At 35.8% G+C, this 21,035-nt stretch overlaps 1 protein-coding gene across 1 annotated transcript in view; it reads right to left on the bottom strand.

The window, feature by feature from the left end:
* The window catches only part of MRPS9 (mitochondrial ribosomal protein S9), a 34,198-nt gene that overhangs the window by 12,368 nt on the left and 795 nt on the right, over positions 1–21,035 (bottom strand). Inside the window, exons 2-5 of the mRNA XM_042039775.1 lie at positions 14,719–14,898; positions 6,216–6,278; positions 6,095–6,125; positions 3,713–3,792 (exon numbers count right to left, since the gene is read on the bottom strand). Coding sequence (XP_041895709.1) covers positions 3,713–3,792; positions 6,095–6,125; positions 6,216–6,278; positions 14,719–14,898 — 354 coding nt within the window. The remainder of the gene's footprint in view (positions 1–3,712; positions 3,793–6,094; positions 6,126–6,215; positions 6,279–14,718; positions 14,899–21,035) is intronic.

A 21,035-nucleotide genomic window follows, 5' to 3' on the forward strand; every position in this document is an offset into this window, starting at 1 on the left:
ACAGCTGCAACAGTAAGATTTTCCTTGAGACCCTCCCTAGGTATTCTCAAAGAACACCAACACTCCACAGCCCGTTCAAGTTCTAAGAATGTGCACTTTTAAGAATTAAATGATCTCTCTAAACTGTTCCGGTTAAATTACAGCAATCACGTCTATTCAGACAAAGAACCCTTTACGCAGGAGATGAAGTCAAACAACACTAAAAAGTAGCATTTTAAAGTAATTCCAAGTGTAAGAGAAATGTTAAATATAATTTCCTACATATTTCTGGCAATGAAAGTGGACATGCAACTCTTATAAAATTTTGGTCTGAAGTACCAAAAAAAAAAAAAAAAAAGAAAAAAAATTGATGCATGTATCTAATCTCTGTATAGAAATGAAGCCAACAGACTGAAAGAACCACTCACGTGTGAAGTAAAGTGTGTGGATGAGCCTTTGCAAAATCAGGAATCACATGTAATGCCCAATAATTTATCTGACAAATCTTCACTCCCCAACGGCTAAAGAAAGCTTCAGAAGACACACTTGCTTTTTCAAAGCTGGCAGGTGAAGATTTTACTAATCACTTGAGGATTCAATAGTCCAATTCATGACTGTACACATCTGTGTGTCTTGTAAACTCAGCTATTACACAATCAAAATAGCTGATTTTACAAGATTGACTATGTACTGAAATGCTTACATTTCTAATAGAAAGATCAAATTTCAGATCTCTACAAGGACACTTAAAACAATTAAAAATTATTTTACTCTGCATTAAAAAAATAGGGAAGAAATCAGCAAATGAAACCCTAAAAGAGATTTTTATGGGGAAAAAACCTCTATTAACATTATAGTTAAAATATGCTGCAGAGCCCACATTTTACCTCAGTTTGCACTTTACTTTATTTCTTCTGTTTTGAGGTCAGCATACACTTTGATGGGTTTTAAGTTTTGGAGTATTTTTAAGAGTTAAAATGCTCAATTGTTAGAGCATTTACCTCAATCAGCAAGCCCTGATATTTCTAAAAAATTACAAGAAGCATGATTATATGAAATTACTATTTTTCTATACAAAATGATATGAAGATACCATTTTGTCTTGCTCTGCACATTACAAAAATGATATTATTCTAAAAAACTTTTAAGTTAAATGATGATCAAATGTACTATCAAGCATTTGTGAAACGGTGTTTCATGCAATAAACATTCTTTTGTGTATCAGAAGAAAAATAAATTGTCCTTTTCCCTACAGCTAAACTTTATTCAACAAGCAAAACAAAGACAATAATGCATGTAACAAATATCTTGCATGACAGTTCATTTCATATTGAAAGCCAAACATGTATAGTGGCAATTATAATGCATTCAAAGATAGTTTCTTTTCAGTAAGTGGATAATACTATTTATTAGCACTAACTAAACAATAATGCTATGCCCAGTTATATGACTAAAGAATAATAAAATTCAAGTTCCACACGAGCCTATGTAGCAATTAATAGCATACAAGTTTAAGCTAAATAATATGTTTATCCGGTTTATTAGATTTAATGTAGCAATTTAAAAGACATCCTCAAATGAGATTGATTACTTACACTAAGCTGTATTAACATGCAACTCTTTTCTGGACAAATTAATTAGCTTTGAGACTTAAGAATACATTTTGTTAAATACACATTAGTTTAATAAGTGGTTAAAACAATGTTGGGAATTTCATGCAGATTTTGGCTTTTATTTGGCCGACTTAAAAAACCCCTGTTAAATCTCACTTAATGGATTTACATTTATAGAAGCCTATTTAATGAAAATATTCAGAAACACTTGAAGAACACTCAAGTATCCTATACTAATGAAAAATGCAATTGTCAAGGCCATTTGTTTGAAGGTGGTTGCCACACTCTCAGAAACAAAATGCGCACTATACTTTCAGAGATTTCCAAGGCAAGCTTGCATACTCTAACTGCTAGGTAGAGCTAAAAATAAACTTGTGCTCCTTGTAAAATTTGTAATTTCTTCATTATGATGGAATGCAACAAAACATCTTGCCCTTGGGTTGCTCTGTTTCAGCCAAAACAAATGCAAATGGCTTGTCAGATGACAGCTGTTTGATAAGGCTCCTCTACAAGACCTGCATGCTTTACTTTTTTCCGTGAAACTTGGGATGAAAGGCAGAAGGCAGGAAGAGAATTAATGTAGCATACAGTCTAAAGGCAATGCTACAACCGTGATTAAGTAGAAAAGTTAAAAGGCACAGATTTTCCACAGCCTTGCTGCGTGCAACCCATCCGTGTAACAAGTTGACAGGCCTAGCGCGTCAGCTCCATCATCCTCTCCGACAGCTAAAACGCAGCACTGCATCCCTTTTCAGAGAAAATTTGCGTCTGCACCATGAAGCGTTGTACATTATTTCTTAGCACTGCAGGGGGCTCAAGTCCATATGGAACCTTCACAAATATTACCACAGATCAAACCAGCGGCGTTTCGAGGCAGATTTGACATACCTATTTAAATGAACAGCAGGGGTCCTCAGGCTGCCTCGGGCTGTGCAGGAGAAAACCTCTGTGGAAAGCCTATGCTGCAGCTCCATTACTCAGCAAAGACACTCTCTACATTTATCATTCATTTCATTTCTGCCAGGGCAAGAAGCTCATTTGCCCAAGGTCAACAACAAAAAAAAAAAAAAAAAAAAAAAAGAAAAAAAGAAAAAAAAAAGAAAAAAAAAGTGGGGGTGTTTTTTATTCTCCCAAAGAAATAAATGTACCTGACAAGAGGGGATTTTGTCCTTTGGGTACACAGAACGCAAATAAATGTCAGATCATTCTAATAAAAACACTATACTCAGTAAAGCTGTGCACTGAAATTGTGATCATAAAGTTTGTTTTCCTGACAACTGACTAACCACAAAACTAACTTAAGACTATCTAATGAGGAAACAAAATCTGACATGAATATCCAATTAAATATTTCTGCATTATTACATTATACATTATTAATGCTTTTGTCTTCTATAAGTACATGTAAGAAACAGGAATGTCTTTCCATAGACTCTTCTAAAGATGAAGATAATGCTTTTGCCACTGATGGTCACAGATACGAAAGGTCTGTTCATAACCCATGTTAAGACTCAGGGTCTAGTGATGTTCTATTAGATACAGCTTTTTTCATAAAGGTAAAAGATGCAGATCCTTTACTCCTGGAACCATATTAATCAGGAAAAGCCTTAAGTTTGCATGAATGGAACCATCTTAGAAAAATCAATTAAGCAGTTTAAATGCAAATTTTCTTCACACTAAATGTCAGCACAAATAACATTTCCTATAGCTTTGCCCTTCACAGAGGAAAAAAACCCTAGTTTTTATTCTACAGTGAACTTTGCTAGAACTAGCCATTTTTGTTGGATGTGCATTCTCCACTACTAATCTTTTGCTACCACCTAGATAGAGCTTACAAGAAAGTGTTTAGACTATTCAAAACCAGTCCATGGCCAAACCTGTTAAATGAACCAAAAATTAAAGGGAGAACTATTATGTAGTGTGTTCTCTTAAATGTGACATAAAAATGCTCATAATAATGAATATTGTGTCACAAAAATATACATTGCATTTAACTTCAGTGGTGATATTATGGCCTACTGTGAAGACGTAACTAAACTCAGGAGCTCCTGAGTGGCACCTCTAGAATAACACGCACTTGACTGGGAGCTGACATTATTTATTACAGATAACATACTTACATGCATTAATGAATAATATGACTGCTTGCCAGTATAAAAGAGGAAGTGAAATGGTCGGCCATCTTCTCCCCACTGGATTTCTACGGGAAGGCAAGATTAGACAAGCAAGCAATATATAATCACTAGAAAACAAATCCCTTGTACTTAACTGCAGTTATAAATCTCTTTCATAATACTGATTGTCTTTTTAAATATTAAATTTAAAATTTAAATATTAAATTTAAATATTATATTTAAAGACATTTCACAGGTGTTCAATCTGCCTGGAAATCTTAATGATTTAGACAATATTTTTAAAAGCTTATCACCACCTGCAATTATAATCAAATATTTATCATTATAGTTGTAAATATCATTTTACATGAGGAAATCCCTCATGTACATCTTAAACTTTAAAAGACTGTATAGGTGGTATTATAAATAAAAGCATACATTTTAGAGCAAAAAGAAGTACAAAGTAAGAGACAACTGAAATCTACATTGAAAAATGAAGGATGAAAGATTAGCAGCTCTGGAAAACAGTGCTACAAAAAAGAAGGTTTTTCTTACCATAATACATTTAAGCTAAACTAGGTATGTGTACAATTGCCTTTTGTGGCAACAACCGTATTCTGAACTTGGGTGATTTTAGAACTTGTTCATGTTATTACATTTGGCATATTTAAATACAAAGACCTACCCTACAGTTTACATAATTAGTTCAGCAAGAAAACAAATGTTCCATATTAATTCAGCACATCCAGTGTATTTTATTCATTACAAAATGTTATTTAAGGACAATAAATTTCAACTTTGGAGAAAAAAAAAAAAGCAAACTTATATAACATGACAAAGATCTCTTCCAAATAAAGAAAAATTACAAAAATAAAAACCTGAGAGCTTTTTACAAATTGAACTGTAGAGAAAGTCCCAGCCATTTTATCCAGTGAAGTTCAACTAAAGCTATCTATAAACTAAAGGCAAATATAAGACTCCAAAAACCTGTCTGATAAGCACTATATATACTGGACTGGAATATCAAGATATAATAGAGCAGAAGTTGAATGTAAAGATGCAAAACTTAGCAGAAGAGAAAGAATACAAGGGACTTTTACCCACATATACTATGAGTGGACTGCGTGATTTTCCATGTATGCAGCTGTGAAAGCATATTTTGTTGAAATTACTGTTCAGGGAACATTCTAAAGTATAAATTTAAGTTTTTGTACTTCAAAGTTATCAAAGACGCAATACATAGACAGGACAAAGCTGCCTTAAGAGATACTTATTGAAAATGTTATTTTTAGATGTAAATACAAAACTACACATTTATACTAATTTGTTCTTACAGTCCTCAGGATATAGCTAGCATTTCAAAGAATTCTTTAGTCCTGAAAGCATATAGAATAGTAGCTTAGTTCTTCCATAAAACAGCCTTTGGATTTTAAAACTGCTTAATGATTAACTCTCTCCTAACCTTTCAGTTTCTACTTTTTTACTTTACAATACAGGGAAGTTAAAAAATAAGGCATGATACCATTTGAAAGATGAAATTTCAAGATTTCAGATAGTTTAGACAGCTTTCCAAAAGACAGAAAGTTCCTGAAAAAACAAGTATCATTCATTCCAGCAGCAAGAAAAAGGAAGGAAAATGTCAAGATTTTAATGATAATCAGAAGTGTTCATCTGGGACTTGACAGCTCAGTGAATGTAGAATTTCACACCCATGCTACTAGTTCATACCAAATGCTAGCAAAAAATGGACAACAGGTTTTGATATTATTTTTTAAATGTCCTATGTAAAATTAAATTGCTGATTTTAGTGAACTGACCAACGTACTGGCATATCACTGACAATTGGGACTTGTCTCAGGAGCAAAACCAAAGACAGTATGGACAGACGTACAGAGTTAGGACTTTTCACGTCAAAGAGCTGATTAGGAGAGTTTCTACTCTGCCTATTCTTTCAACAAACTCAAAACTGTAATTTCTAATTGTCTAGAGCAATAAAGTTACAAAGAAAACTTTTGGTTTAAAATAGTATTAATGAGTATTTTATGGAGGTGACAGACAGCTCTGACAAAAAACTACTGAATTTAACAAAAGGTTTTCCCATTACTTCAAGAGATTCTACACATCATTCCACTTATTGCTTATTTTTAAACAATGAAAAACATTTATCTTAGTCAGTTAATGCAGTTTCTGAGAAGATCAGTGGTATTCCGGAATAGACCAATAATTTTTATCCTAAAACACAAAGTATCAGAATAGACTTTTACTGCTCATGTCTTAGAAGTCATTAGGAACATAGAGAAAAGAGCCAATCCATAAAAATAAGAAATTCTCCATATGTAACAATTCTAATACTTAGAAATAATAAACTAAGTATCTAAGAACACTTACTTCTCTGCTCTGGAAAAACTTCAGTAGGATGCTGTAAATAAATAAACAAATATCAGCAAAAGGAAAAACTTACTCAAAATATCATGCTACAGTTATTCAGAAACGTAACAAGAAATCCTACCTTCATCATAGGTCTGGCTTGTTTGTCGAATAAGCCAGAAGGAAAGAGATAGGCAATAGCTCTCTGAAAACACGAAAAAAGATCTTGTTACTTTTTTTGCCACAAAAGCATCATCAAAATGTTTCTTACAAACAAAAAATAGCAGAACTTTTGTACAGTAAGCAAGCAAATCAGTAAGAAAATATAACACATATGTGATGTGCTGCAAAGAAAAGCAGACGATTTCCTCTGGCATCCTCAGAAGAAGCAAAAACTCATTCTGAAGGCTGTACTCTGCTGCATCAGAATGAGTGAACTTTCTGCTGCCAGGTTTAGTTTTTATAGAATGCATTTATCACAACTTACCAGAACTACTCAAGTGCAAAGACCACGTTTATACACAGTGATTTTCCAGTAAAATTTCAAGTGCTGTGACTTCTAGAGGAAATCACAACACTTATGTATTTATCTTTCTGAAAATATCAGTGCTTGTTAACAGTGCCTACTGACAGACCAAGCATAGAAATTTTATTTAAAGCAACAGGAAAAAGCCAAATTTTAAACATTTGGAATCCCACTTCCTACAATTTCCAGACATAGTTTCCTCAAGTCTAAAAAGCCATGTTTGTTGCGGCAGTAATAGATACTTTACATAGCCTAAATAAGCATTTCACTGATCATTGCATTTGGAAACAACTGTGAATCACTAAAATCTTTGCTGAACTTGAACGAACTGCTCAGAGAAGAAAGACTCAAGTGACAACTTTTTTTTTTTCCCTTGGATACCTAAAGGCTTGCTAAAATACTTTAGAAGAATGCATGACATTCATTACACACTCATTGTTTACCACTGTTTTCACTAAGTACGAGGTACATACTTTACCTTTTCTTAACCAATATTTACCACTATTTATGTGATGTATTAAACAAGCATTATTTGCCTCCAACAAAGTTTGTGTACCAATATTCCACACCATTCTGGCAAAATGTAAGGCAAAGCACCTTACAAAGCTAAACCCTATGACACACATTTCTGTTACACATCATCCTACTCTCCCTCTGCATTTAATAATGCAAAAACATACATTTGTCAGAGCTATTTATTTTCATTTGTTAAAAAAAACCAACAACAACAACAACAACAAAACAACAGAAAAAGCTAGCCACCAAAAGCTCCCAGATGTAGGAGTCTGGCAAGGGTAGCCAACTTCAGACAGTGGGTAGTAGAGCTTCAGACAGAAATCTTACGCTTGTACAGTAAAATGGACCAACCAAATAAACCCCTCTGGCAGTGGTCTCATTTATATTTCCATTAGACAGTACAGAAAAGTAGAATTACAATAAAATCTGAGTTTAAAATCTTCTCTCAAGAAGAATGGTTCTTTGTTACTTAGGCTACCTTAGGACTATTACTTGCTGATAATTTTTTCCATAGACTTGGAGCGGTTTGTCAGTGCTTCAACGGATTTAATACGTATGGAGTGTAAAAAGACCTAACCTATTACTTTCATTAATCCCCTACTGGCATTCTGAACAGAAATTTTCAGAATTCTGAAGCAAACAAAAGGCTCAACTTGATTTTATAAAATGGTAATTTTGTTTCTCTTAGTGACTACTGTATTCCCATTTGTTAGTCAATGGGCATTTTATGCATACGCACAGTAGGTGAACACCTATTTATGAACAAATGGGGATTAATTATGATGACAAGAGAGAAATCTGCTGTGAGCCAAATGATGTTAAACCAACACCTTATATAATATATTAAAAGAAATTATTACAGGATCCTGAGACTGTGTGTGTACTTAAGACATAATCTTTATACAAGCATTTCCAGAATCTCAGCCAAAACAGCTACTGTAACTATGGCACCTTAATAAATGCCAAATATAACAATTTAACATTTACAATGAAAAAAGTAGCTGCCATCTGAGACCTTCTACTTCTTCGAAAGTTTATTTTATTGCTAAGGGTATACTCATGCCTTTCACACTACAACACGAACACATCCTGTATTAAGAAATCCTAACATCTAACTCTCAGATCTCCACACAATAACTAACCAAATAAGAATGGTTCATTTTATAGGCTTATCTTTTTGTTGTTACAAAATGGAAAGAAATAGTCTTCCTGACTTCTCTCTTCTTATGGAAATGTAATTAAGGATGAACTATCCTGGAATGCAACAGACTCCAGTTCAACTTTATACAGAACTTTCTTCTTAATTTTACACAGCTAGGTCCTCAGGCTGTACTTTTTTACCAACTACATAGCAAGTCAGACAGCCTCCTGGGAGCTTCATCTACAGAAGCTGATTTTGTCTATGCAAATGCTTCATTTTTGTAGAAAAGAAATATTTAAAAAAACCCCTGTACTAGCAATATTAAAAGATGGTGGATCAATCTGAGGAATTACATCAGAATTAGTCCCTCCAAAGTGCAGCTGAAGCACATAACCATGAAATTATTTTCTTCAAATCTTTTTAAAATGTCTTCAGATATGGAACACAGGTTTCCTTTCAGGAATCTCCAGGTCTCAGACTAAAATTCCATAGAGAATTAACTGCACATTCTGCATTTTCCTGAACAGTAAAAGCAGGTGAATGTCTCTCTTAAAACTTTATAATCAAGGTGTAAATGCTAGCAGTAAAGTTCCCAATAAACCTTTTAGTTTTAACTGCAGTTTCCCATTCCAGAAGTGGTTTTCACCTCAAGGGTCCTGGCCCATACCCTTTTTTTGGTGCTTGTTTGGACTTGAACTCCAGATTAAAGAAACTGCTGTGCTGAATATGAAGAACTACTTTCTCCCTGTCATCACGTCAGCTATATAAGATACATGCACTCCACTCTAGACTCCACAGGCTGCTGTTTCACATTCTATTTGTTAAATCACACTGTTGCCATTGTCTTTGGAAATAAACCACAACTTTCTAAAAACGAAACATCCATAATTATTTTCAGCAGAATCAGAATTAAAAATCCTGGTACCTAATAACACAACAGTGTTTCCAAAAATAATTACATAAATTACTTGAAAAAGGTGGAATGGGTACAATCTGCTTCTGCTATGAGTTACGAAAAAAAAATTTAGTCATATCTTTTAAGGATTTGAAACTCTTTGTTTTTAAATTTCACTGTTGATCCACACAGAGATAAAGAAAATACCCAGTAGTCACATCTTTAAAAACAGCAGATCATAATGAACACATCAGCAATAAGATAGTTTACATCTGACATTTCTTAAACTGCACAGTTGGTAAACTTAACTTTCCTGTACCAAACTAAAAGAAATCCTGTTATATCATCACTTTTTGAGGGACCAGAAGAGTCAATACACTGCCCACAGGACCAAAATGTCTTTCACTTGCAGCTCTAAGTTTGAATTCAAGCCAGTTGGAATAATGAGTACAACCTTCCATCCCTATTAAGAAAAAAAACCCCAAAACCAGAGAAATCCAAAAAAACCTATCTGGCAGTCCTTCAAACATGCAAACCAATTAATTCTATAATCTGTCCAGCACTGCATGTGCTATGTTGTGCTCATTCAGAGTACCTGCCACACCCTCAACTTTTCCTCTTCCCTGTGGGTGTTGCACATCCAGACCTCTGATTCTCCTTCCCTTCCTACCATCCCCCTACAAGCAAAGAAGTTTTGTTTGCTCACATGTCAGAGACTAAGTCTGAATCAAACAAATTCAGCTGGGTCAGTAAGAGTTATTTTTGGTTTTATTTCCTAATGTCTAAAGAAACTAAGAATTCAATACTTTAATTCAAATAGAGTTGACAAGAGATATTTTGGGATAGGAGACTTCAACAGTTCAGGTCTTAAATTGATCTTGCCCAAGTGTCTTTCCACATTTTTATTGAAGCTTGAACACAAAACATTCCACTAATTCCCATTTGCAAAACATGTGCAAAAATAGTTATCTAAGTAACATCCACTGAGGAAAGATATTTTATGGAAAAGGAAAGAAGAAAGGAAAAAAAATTAAAAAAACCCAAACAAACACCACCTCTACCCTTTGCAGCAGCACCCTTTTTGGCAGTGGACTCAAGAATCCAGCTCATTCCTTTTTAAATATATACGAAATTTTAATCATCAAAACACTGAAGTGAGAAGTGACACTTTATGCCATAACATTTTAATGAAACACCTGAGCAAAAGCTGTTTCAGCTTCTACTCCTCAACTTGATCACACGAGAGCCACTTCCCTTCTTAAACTGTGCCTCTTGAATCACATCATTTAGTCACTGTACTTCATCACCTCTCAGACCGAGATGTTTTCTGGAACAGCTGTTTTCCTGCTAACCACACTAGCAGTATTCTTTAACAGTTTTCAGCATCCAAAATCTAGAATACCTGGGGTAAACCCAGGAATGAATGAAATAAAAATGGGGCACAAAATGTTAACTCTGAAATTTTTTTTTTATTTATTTAACAAGACAGAAAAGGTTAAGAACAAAACAAAAACACCAAAAAAGCCCACAAAAAAAATCAGTGACACAACTAAGTTCATATTGCAAAACAAACCCCTCCTCTAACAACTAACTAGTAAAATTTATTGAAACCACCCCCATCACTGTACATCTAAAGCTGAATTCTAGCTTGTACAGAAAGTTTCAAGTTCAAAGTGACATAACATTTTAACTCTATCACTTGAAAAAAACCAAAACAAGCAGAACAATCCACTGGCATTATATGAAAAACCCCGCCTTCTTTTAATATTACATTATATTTATACTATGTAATCACTTTCAAAATGAAAATTAATGTCCTGTCATGAGCCTGCAGAGCAAAAAAAGCCCCAAAAAATCTGTTGAAAGAAACAGTTGTTATTTCTATCTTCATTTCATTTTTTCAAAATGAGGAACAGTATTAGAAAGGGTAAAAAAAAATGCAGCAGTCATCAGCTCAGATTGATGCAGAAATAAAAAAATACTGATGCAGAGTTTGCTTCCACTGTCAAAAAAAATTAAGAAGAGTTGAAAAAAGCATTCTAGCTTCCACTATTTAAATAAATCCAAAATCCATTATTTCTTGTAAGGACAATGCTGGACAAGACACTCTTCTTGCAGACAACAGGCAGTTCAGAAACACATTTTGTTCTGAATAACATTTGTGACATTTCGCATTTGCCAATATTCACTCATTTCTAACACTCTGTGTTGCTAAAATTTGAACACTATTTAGAAATGAGATGTGCCGAGTCACCTTTAAAAGTAACTGAATACAAGCAGTTTTTCATGAAAGAAGCCTTAATTTTTTGAAAGAAACCTTATGAGGAATTAGGTTTTTCAACATTTAACCTTTTCACAGTTAACAATCTTACTGGTACTTTTCCAACAGTATACATACTAGTAAAGCATGTATTTTATATTCAAATTATTCCATCTGCTTGACAACAATCTATTAGATCATAAGACAGACAAAAAGCAAAAATGAACGCAGACCTTTAGCTTTTGAGTTTTACTAACTCTTACGGGGAAAGAGTGTTCCTTTATGATGAGCTCGTATCTGGGAGAGCGTTTAGCGACTGCATAAAAATGAATAATAAAAATACCGGCATATAAATAGGTCATGAAACTTAAGATGCTCCTCTTGTATTAATCTTACTTAGATTTCTGGGCTTTAAAGTGGAATATCACAGAACTGACAGTGGAAAATGATTGTGGGCTGTTTACTACAACTGCAAGTTAAAAGTTAAATCACAAAATGAAAGAATTACAGACTCAAACGGGGAAAAGCACTAGGTCAGGACTGCAATCTCTATTAATTAGGTATCCCAGCTGGGCAGTGGGTATGCAGCTGTTAACTTGATCAATGACTTACCTAAATGTCATCTCTACTGATTCGCTTATAAATTACCAGCAAGTGAGACTAATGTACAGGTGCTAATTTATTTAAACTGTTCTCTGCAGTTCTACATAGCTTTATAAACTGCATCTGGCACCTAATGTTAGCTGTCAGTTGTACTTAGACATGCCTGTCCTAACGACTCTGTTCATTAGAAATGAGCACAAATTATGAAATATTGTGAAAAATGATACATCAAATGGAATGGGCAAAGCAAATCAATTAGAAAAACTTCATAGCACATATTCACACATAGGAGAATAAAACATCCTAGCTTCAGAGTAAGGTCTATAATACCAATTAAAAAGCAATTCGTGGACTTGTGCAGAGTTATATATCAATTTGCTGGATTTTTTTTTCTCCTCCAGAAATACTGTTGTAATGCACAGCTTAACTTTTCATTCCTAAATAAAAGCATCAGTAAGAGGCAATTCTGGTTCCACAACATCCGAGGATTAGCAAGTAAGTCAACTTATTTTTCCTGTTTTAAAACTTCACAAGGTTTAGCTTTTATGAAACTCTACCTAAACTCCAGTGAAGCACAGAATCCTAGGATGTCTACTTTTGAAATACACTGCAAAGACTGATTAACAGCAGAAGACATGGAGGTATATAAGCACTCATCAGAAAGAATTATTGCTGTTCAAAATGTAAAGCTTGGTAATTCTCCTGCCAGTGCTTAAGGAGCTTTTATATTTTTATAACAGAAATTTAATTATGCATAGCAGACACTATTACACACTCTAATTATTTCCCAACACCTGATGGAATATGAAGAAATCAAACATGTACTGCAGATCCTTGGTATCACCAAACAAAACACTACTCTTTAGGCTCTACTTCTCCATCTTTTCAGAAACAGTCTGCAAAGCAGTCCCATACTTGTCACCTGCACTGCATTTGTAAAAGCTGATTTCCAGAATGAACCTGCTTTTACTAATGGTGGAGTTTAGTTAATGTTGTGCAAATGACCGTAGCTCTATGGATTTATAAAGAAGAAACCACTACGTAAATAGGGTCATTTTGCATTTCTTGCAGTCTTGCTTTCTAGAAGCCTTCACCTTAGGCCCTATCAAGGAAGGAAGGAAGCCAGACTACAGATTAATGCATTCTCCTACCATTAACCTTTCAGGCAAACTGAACCATCAGCATCATCATTGTACTGTATTAACATGGGACATATTCTGGTGGTAGATTGGTGTATGCTTGCTTTACAAGAAAGTAACTCAAAAAAATAAAGATCATTAAAGGTAAGAAAAAAAACCCCTGGAAAATACATGAAAAGGAAATGTTATAGTTTGCAGAGAAATAAAATAGCCAGTGTAAAGAAACAGCCTGGTATTACTGCTGACCTCAATGAACACTTTTACTGTCGACTTTACCTACTTACACTGAGACTGGCAGGGTCTCTGCACTGGCACTTGTCTGTAGAAGGGCAGAGTGATACCCACATCTCTGCATGAAAGTAGATGCAGTATCAGTGCATAGCTTTGTACTCACAAAGCTTGATTTCCTACCTGAACTCAAGCTGCCTTTATGGATTTTATGACCTGATAAAACTCAAGTCTCATTTCAGCCTTTTTCTCAACAGGCCATTACTCTGGATCTCTCTACCTTGCTGCCTGGTTTCAGAACTTAGTTTTGAAGCCTGTCAAACATGTTTGAAATCAGCCTGTATCACAACCTACAGATTATTTCTTGGTGTAAGCACACTGTCAAGACCTCTCCAGTGGACACAGCCATGCAGATGGAATTTTGCCACTGAGAGAGGCAACAAACAAATCTTGCTCTGAAAAACACTAGACCACGGACACCTCTTGCTTTGCACTTACCACATCACCTCCTCTAGCCTAAGGGTCCTGCTGGCACACTGGGCTGCCTTGGCTACAGCAGTAGTGTTGCTGTTGTGCAAAGAAAACTTCAGCCATGAGACTTCACCTAAGAGTGAATGTCACCTGATGACATTTCTCCTTCCTACCTCTGATGTACGATAAAATAAGACAGAAATGACAGAAGTGAAGGCCAGCTGAGATGTAAAAAAAAAAGAAAAATCCATGCAACAAAACATTTTTCTGAGTGAAATTGAGCTTATCTTTATATAAGCCTAAATGACAGAGAAAGAGGAGGCCACCCGTCTGCCAGTCATGAGAGGGAATGACAGTAAAACAGTATGTTTGTAGATACTGATATGAGCTTAAAATCACATCCACATTAAATTCTCAAGCTAATCCACAGCATTGGTTATAAAATATCCTATAAAATTTAATATCCATTACCAGCAACTACAGCATCACACAAGAAAACCCTAAATATACACAGCAGGTCAAATTGTGAGTAAACATTTTGAAATGCTACATAAACCACTACAGTGCCTCTTACAACCTCAGATCAAGGGGATTATCCATTAGTACTTTTAAAAAGAACCTACTGTGCTTTAGCAAGATATAGCATACAGCTCTATACTGTGATGTCTGACCTCACATGGTAGCAGAGGTACAATCTCTATTCACAGTCACAGTTGCAATGTTTGCAATGCATAGTAGCATTCTTCCTTATTCTGACAGTTTGATTAAAATTCACAGAGAGCTGAGGGGCTCATGCTGAAGTAAAGTGCTTTCAATATCTGAAACTCTACAGTAAATTACTTCTCCAACAGAGCAACTGTACTTACATCAATATCCTCTTGGGTAAAAGTTTCTGGATCTTCTCCCATCATGTTGGCTAAATGTCTCTTTCCTAGGTTGAACTCTTCAATCTGTTTTTTAATAAATGCCTCTGTGTACTTTTCAGGTCCTGAGGCTCCTACATTTTTCCTCTGCACTGCTGTAGTGGCACAGATCAGCCTTAACATCTAACAAAAAAAAAGAAAAAAAAAAGAAAATAAAGTGAGAAATTTTACACTTCTGGAATAGTGAGCTCTAAGTAAAATGAATACATGAATAGTATAGCAAGCTATTCATACCCATAACAAGATTCAACACATTACAGGAGTAAGTCAGGAAAAGCATTATTACTCATTAAACCATTTTCTTCCAATGGTTTAATGTTCATAAACAGATAAACACATTCTAAAAGCTTCACATTTTCACACATTACAATTAATTTAGATTTTTTTGATGGAAAGAAACATAGTATATCCTATATCAGGAACATCCAGCAAAAGCAAAGGACAGCACTGATCAACAGATCCCATCATAAAAGAAAACAAAAATCTATCAGCAAATAAGAAGGTTTTGCCTTCACCTAGAAGGTATCCCACAACAAAGTATGGTAAGAATATGCAGGGCAGCTACCAAGTGGCTTTTCAGAAGCCACTGACCAAATACTGCTAAAGGCTCTGGAAAGGCTATGAAGTGCTCCTTCCTTGTTTGTGTGCCAAAATGGTTCTTAAGCTACTTCACTGTCTCAAGTCGACCAAGCAGAAAACTAATAGCGTAGTCCAGCAGCAAATACTACTGAGCACTGTACCAGCTCAGGTCATAACTCAGGGGGCAGTTACCTTCCAGTCTTTGTGGCACACAGGTTTGGTCTTACTTCCATCAAGACAGACAGTTTTTAAGATGACTAATTTCAGTGATGCTCTCTGCCAGACAACAGGAGCTTCACTGACAGAGCTGCAATGTCTCAGTTCTGGCCTAGTGCCAATATTATGCACTATTTTGGCTCTCCAACATTAGTATTAAAGTTCTCTGCAGCTTAATTATTCTACAGACTGAATGAGAACTGATTATTTGTGTGGTCTTCTGTGGGTGGGGGGAGGAAGGGAATCACAAGAAAAAGCGATGTGAGACAGAAAAGCAAAGACAGAAAAAGAATCACTTCTGATTGAGAAAAATGCCAAGTTTTGTTCATCACATAGTACTCTGAAAGACTTCACCCCCATCCCTTCAACATGCCACGGCTAGGCTTTGTGAGCAGACAGCGCAGCTTCCCAAGGCAGACAGTGCCCATCTCATAGTCCACCCCTGCCAGCATTCTTTCCTCCACTCCCTTTACTCGCCCTATGCCAGCTCTGGCACAGAACAACTCTGCAAGCCAACTCAGCTCCCTACATGTGGCAGAACACTAACTTCTGCTTCATCTCAACAAGTGGGCAATTCTCAGCCAAGCTGGTACGTCTGAGCAGTTCAGAGATCACTTTGAGAATTGCCAAAGCTGGAACAAGAAGGTGGCTGAAACACACAAATGGGAGGAATAAAGTAGAGGGGGAGTCCTTTCTTTACCTTCATTTCCTTGAGCAAATTATTAAATTGTCCTGCTGCTCTGGGAGCTGCAGCCTCAGTCTACCTTTAGCAAAACATTAAAAACCAAACACATGCAGCAATGTGAACTAGTTCTGCTCCTGATTACAAGGAACAGAACAAAGGCAGTATTTGAAATTATTCAATATTCTCCAAGTCATGAGAATTGTCTTCTTCCAAGCACAATTTAGACATGGTGAACATTCTGACAGATTTCACCCTTTTGAGTTCAGCTAATATAAAAAAAATAAAACACTTGCTACCTTCCTGTAAGTTACACAAATACAACATTAATCTCAAAACCCAGTTATAACTACAACAATATAAACACGTCTCATCAAAACAAGATTACATAAATGTATTTACAAGGCAAACACAAAAGCAGATCATACTTGTACCTTCTGTTAGTAACGTCAGTTAGCTTACAAGAACTTCTCCTGTGAAAAGAAGCTTTTGGTGTCCTGCATTACATGGTAAAGTCCTACTTCAACAGGAAACGAAACACAGCTTTTCCTTGTACTTTCATACAGCCCAGTTGGTATTTTGGACATCTGGCCGTCCAGGATGGACTGATCCAACTCATTAGATTTGTTGCACATATGTAAAGCTATTCATGACCAATTTACCCATCCATACCTATGTCAGTCTTCAATATACAAAACGTAACAACTCCACTTGAAATTTCAACTTGAAATAAAGACTACAATATGCTGCATTAAACCTCTGTATAGCCCATGCCTGGGCTGCAAAATAGGTCCTATGAATTCAACCAGGCTTGCTATAGAAGGTAAAGTAATCTTTGAATAAGATCACATGAGTCAGAAAGGACTAACCCTCTATGCTTTTACCTGACAGACAAATATTTGCCCCTCAGGGTATGATCCTCAGGAAAGTAACATACACCTCTGCTAGAAGATTTAAAAACATGTCAAAGGTAGAATTTGGTGCTGAAGAGCCTGTTGCTGCTTTGTTTTCTCCACAGCTTATATGTATTGCATGCAGTGCTAATCCTGGTTTGTCTCTTCCTCTCTTTTAATATTCATGTTTCCCGTGAGGAAACACTGACATACACAGAATTAAAAGAAAAATAATCAAAAATTTAAATGCACACATTTTCCACAGGCAAGGCACTGGTGATTTCCTTATAAAGCAGTGAGGTAAGCAAAGGTATCTCCACATATTCCCCATTCTCTCCTAGTCACTCCTCAGGACAGAATTCAATTCATCTTCTGTCTAACCTGTCTTAATAGTAACTAATTATTTGTAATTCCTGTTAATGAAAATATGACTCCTTATTACTTGGCCCAAAATAGCTTTCTCTCTGGTATGCTTTAAACAGAATACTTTAAAAAAGATTCCTTTCATCTTATTCCTGTCAATTTCTATTGTAATTTTCTCATTTTTGTCCTTCTTCCCTCAAGCTATTCATATTCTTCCCTAGTTTCAATTCGTCACTAATCAAAAGTCCCTGGACACACAAACTATTCATAATTAGAAAACAGCCTCTTATGCAAATTAATACCTACTGTATTGGGTACCTCTTCTGGGATAAGTGCACTATTTCATGGGTGGCACAGGCAGAAACTGCAAAGCACAGCTAAATGCTTCTGGCATTTCAGTCAAACAAGAAAGTATGCTCCTCTCCTTTGTAGAGGAAACCACAGAGGTTTGCATTCACTTCTCACATATTTCATAAAGCATCACTGAAGACAGCAGCCTCACAATTTTTTTAATAATAGTAACGCTTATTAACATTATTAAAAATGCTCATGTAATAATATGCTCTTCCACCAGAACTTGGGAGAAGGGAAAGCCTTTACTTCTGGACACAACTCACTGTGATTAACCCTTCCTTCCCAACTCCTTTCTGAGCAACCTAGAATTAAAACTGGCAAATCCTGATTTTACAGGGAGACCATAAACTTACAGAAAATCAGCTTATGTTAAATTTGCCTTAGAAAAAAAATTAGCATTTTCAGACAACTTCAACTTCTCTGGCCTATTTTCTTTCAAGAAGAGAAGTAACTAGGACTGTCTGTTTATTCATCCTGTTCATTTTGCTTCACTGGAGTTACATAGATACAAACCAAATCAACTAAGAGAGAAGTCAAGTTTCCCATACTTTTGGAATGGGAGGAAAGGTGGATTGGAGTCAGGAGATTTAAATTCAAGCCCAAAAGTTGTCCGTTCTACAACAAAACACCCAAATGACATAGCACACACACTGTTGCACCATTTTCATGATTCTTCCATGCTCTGATCTGGCAGACTTCAACCACCTCCTTTTCAAAAACCACGCAGTGCACAAACAAATTTGTACTAAGAAGTTATTTCTGGGATAGGACTTCACTAAGAGATGTGGAACTGGGGCTGTATAACCACATCAGAACGCAGGACTTAAGCTGCCCAGTGTCCAATATTCCAGCTACTGGCACAGCTGCTGCTACTGAACCCAGTAGACATGCAAGACAGTCTTCTGTTCACTTGTTGCACAAAAAAACCCATTTTTTACACAGCAATTATACAGAATATAGATGCTCACAGCCATCCCAGTTTCTAAAGAACTGCTTTTTGCTCAATAAGTGAGTTTTGGATTTCTAGTGTGCTGTTTCACAAAAATGTGTTTTAACGGATTTACTTAAAACACCACTGATATAATTTCAGATTTCACTTGGCCTACAGACTAGTTATGTGAACCAGTATCAGACTTATGTCTCAGAAGCATTTTGCAAAACACATCAGAAAGTATGACAAGATGTCAGCACATATGCATAAGTGATTTGATGTTATTTTTTATACCTGATTTCACGAAGTATTTAATCAGAAGAAAATTTTTTTTCAAAATTAAGTCCCTTGGCAGGCAACTATAGAACTGTATCTCACCTGCTCAGAAAACCTACTTTCTGTGCGTGTTTGACCAACCCTACATATTAAGTTTTGCTTACAGTGGGGAAATAAAAGATAGCTCTATATGTATCGATACATGGCAAAAGTCAGATGTGCGTAACAGGGAACAGAATTCAGATCTGGTTGTTTTTAGGCCCAAGTTTTCAAGTACTAACAGGCTTTTCAATTGCAGCTTAGTTAACAACTGCAAAAAAGGCTTCTCTTACATTTCAAGTATGTAGTTCTGAAAGACTGTCACCAAAGTACCATCATCTCTTTCTGATATCGGTACATATAACAACCACTGTGATTTAGATAAAGTACTCAACCCAATCAAATTAAATAGGAACTCTGAACTCTTCTGCTGAGAACATCTATTCAATCACATCAGAGTGAATGATGGATAGTACCTAAGAGAAATCCTTTTTTCTTTATAAATAGCACTAAATCTCTGCCATTTGCTTATTGGAAGAACAGGAAACTATACCTGTTGCTCAGTCACTGCTAAGGGAACTGAATTACAAAGTTCCTCTCCCATTTTGTCTCTCAGTGCAACAAACTTTAAAGTTAAGAAATTAAACTTCTTCCTCCACTAAGACAGACAAGAAGTAATGAGCTAATCTACTGCAAGGGGTTTTTAGGACAAGCATAATAAAATAATTTCCAAACAGTCAGGACAGGTAAGCGCTTGATGTAAGAAATTGTTATGGCAGGTCAGAACATGGATACATCAAGTTATACCCTGTTCTCAAACACAGCCTGTATCAGAGGCACAAGGACAGGACAAACAGGTAGTGATAATTTTCCCAGGACACTTGCCCGGTTTCCAGCTATCCGCAGTTCAGACATGCTGGTATCTTGTTTTTAATGGTCCTCAGGGGAATTTTCTTCCAAGTTTCTCAACTTGCTTTTTGTATTCACATAAATGCTTACCATCCTGAACATTCTCACCTCATTCTCAGTTGCACAAGTTAACTACAGCTAATGGAAAGAAGAGTCTATTAGGTTTCTGGGCCTTGTCTCCCATTAGTTCTCTTCATATCCTTTGGTTCACAGACAGCTAGACAATTTGTATATAGCTACAGGATTAGGTACTGATCCCATCTCTGGGGGTGAGAGGAATAGACAAATGATCCCTCAAGGCCCCTTCCAGTCCTACCTTCCTCTGTGACTCCTCCTTTGAGAACATTCCATCATTTACAATACAAATCATTTTCAGCTAAAACTCAAGCATGTGCCTGGCCAGGAAAACCAAGTTACTGTCATAAACATACCTTTGACACAAGATAGCCAAAGTAACACAAACTATTCCAACTGAGAATAAAATCAAGTATTAGAATATTTTCAGCCTTTTTCTCTTTGTCATTCCTTGCGCACCGTAAGACCATGTATTCCTGACTGCTGCATAAAGAGCTACCCACATGGGCACCAGGTCTTTATCCCTAATGGGTAAAGATAATCTAGATGTAACCAATATAAATAGCTCAAATTGCTCCTTCCGGTATTACATTTCATTTCCTTACTGCATCTTTCTTCTGTTACCCCATGGTTTGGTTTAGTTCAGTCACCAACAGTTCTTCAAACCTTATTATCCTAAATTACTTTGTAACTTGAAAGTGTTACCAGCAGGCCTTTTAATCCACTTGCTGGTCACTGATTAAATATCTGTACAGGTGTATCAAATATCACAGCACAAACAATACTGACAGCAGCTAAGCTCCTTAATTAAATGGCAATCAGCTGAACACCCCTACCTCTCAAAATGAAATTATTCTGTTTAATCAGAAGTTACCTTACTTGTGGTGCACATTTCTCTCTCCACTGTAGGTATTCAGAGACTTGCCCAGAGAAACCCAGTCTA

This window comes from Corvus kubaryi, unplaced genomic scaffold (genome assembly GCF_017639235.1).
Source record: "Corvus kubaryi isolate FWS band 111438036 unplaced genomic scaffold, C.kubaryi_AGA036_p1.0 133, whole genome shotgun sequence".
In the NCBI taxonomy this organism is placed as follows: Eukaryota; Metazoa; Chordata; class Aves; order Passeriformes; family Corvidae; genus Corvus; species Corvus kubaryi.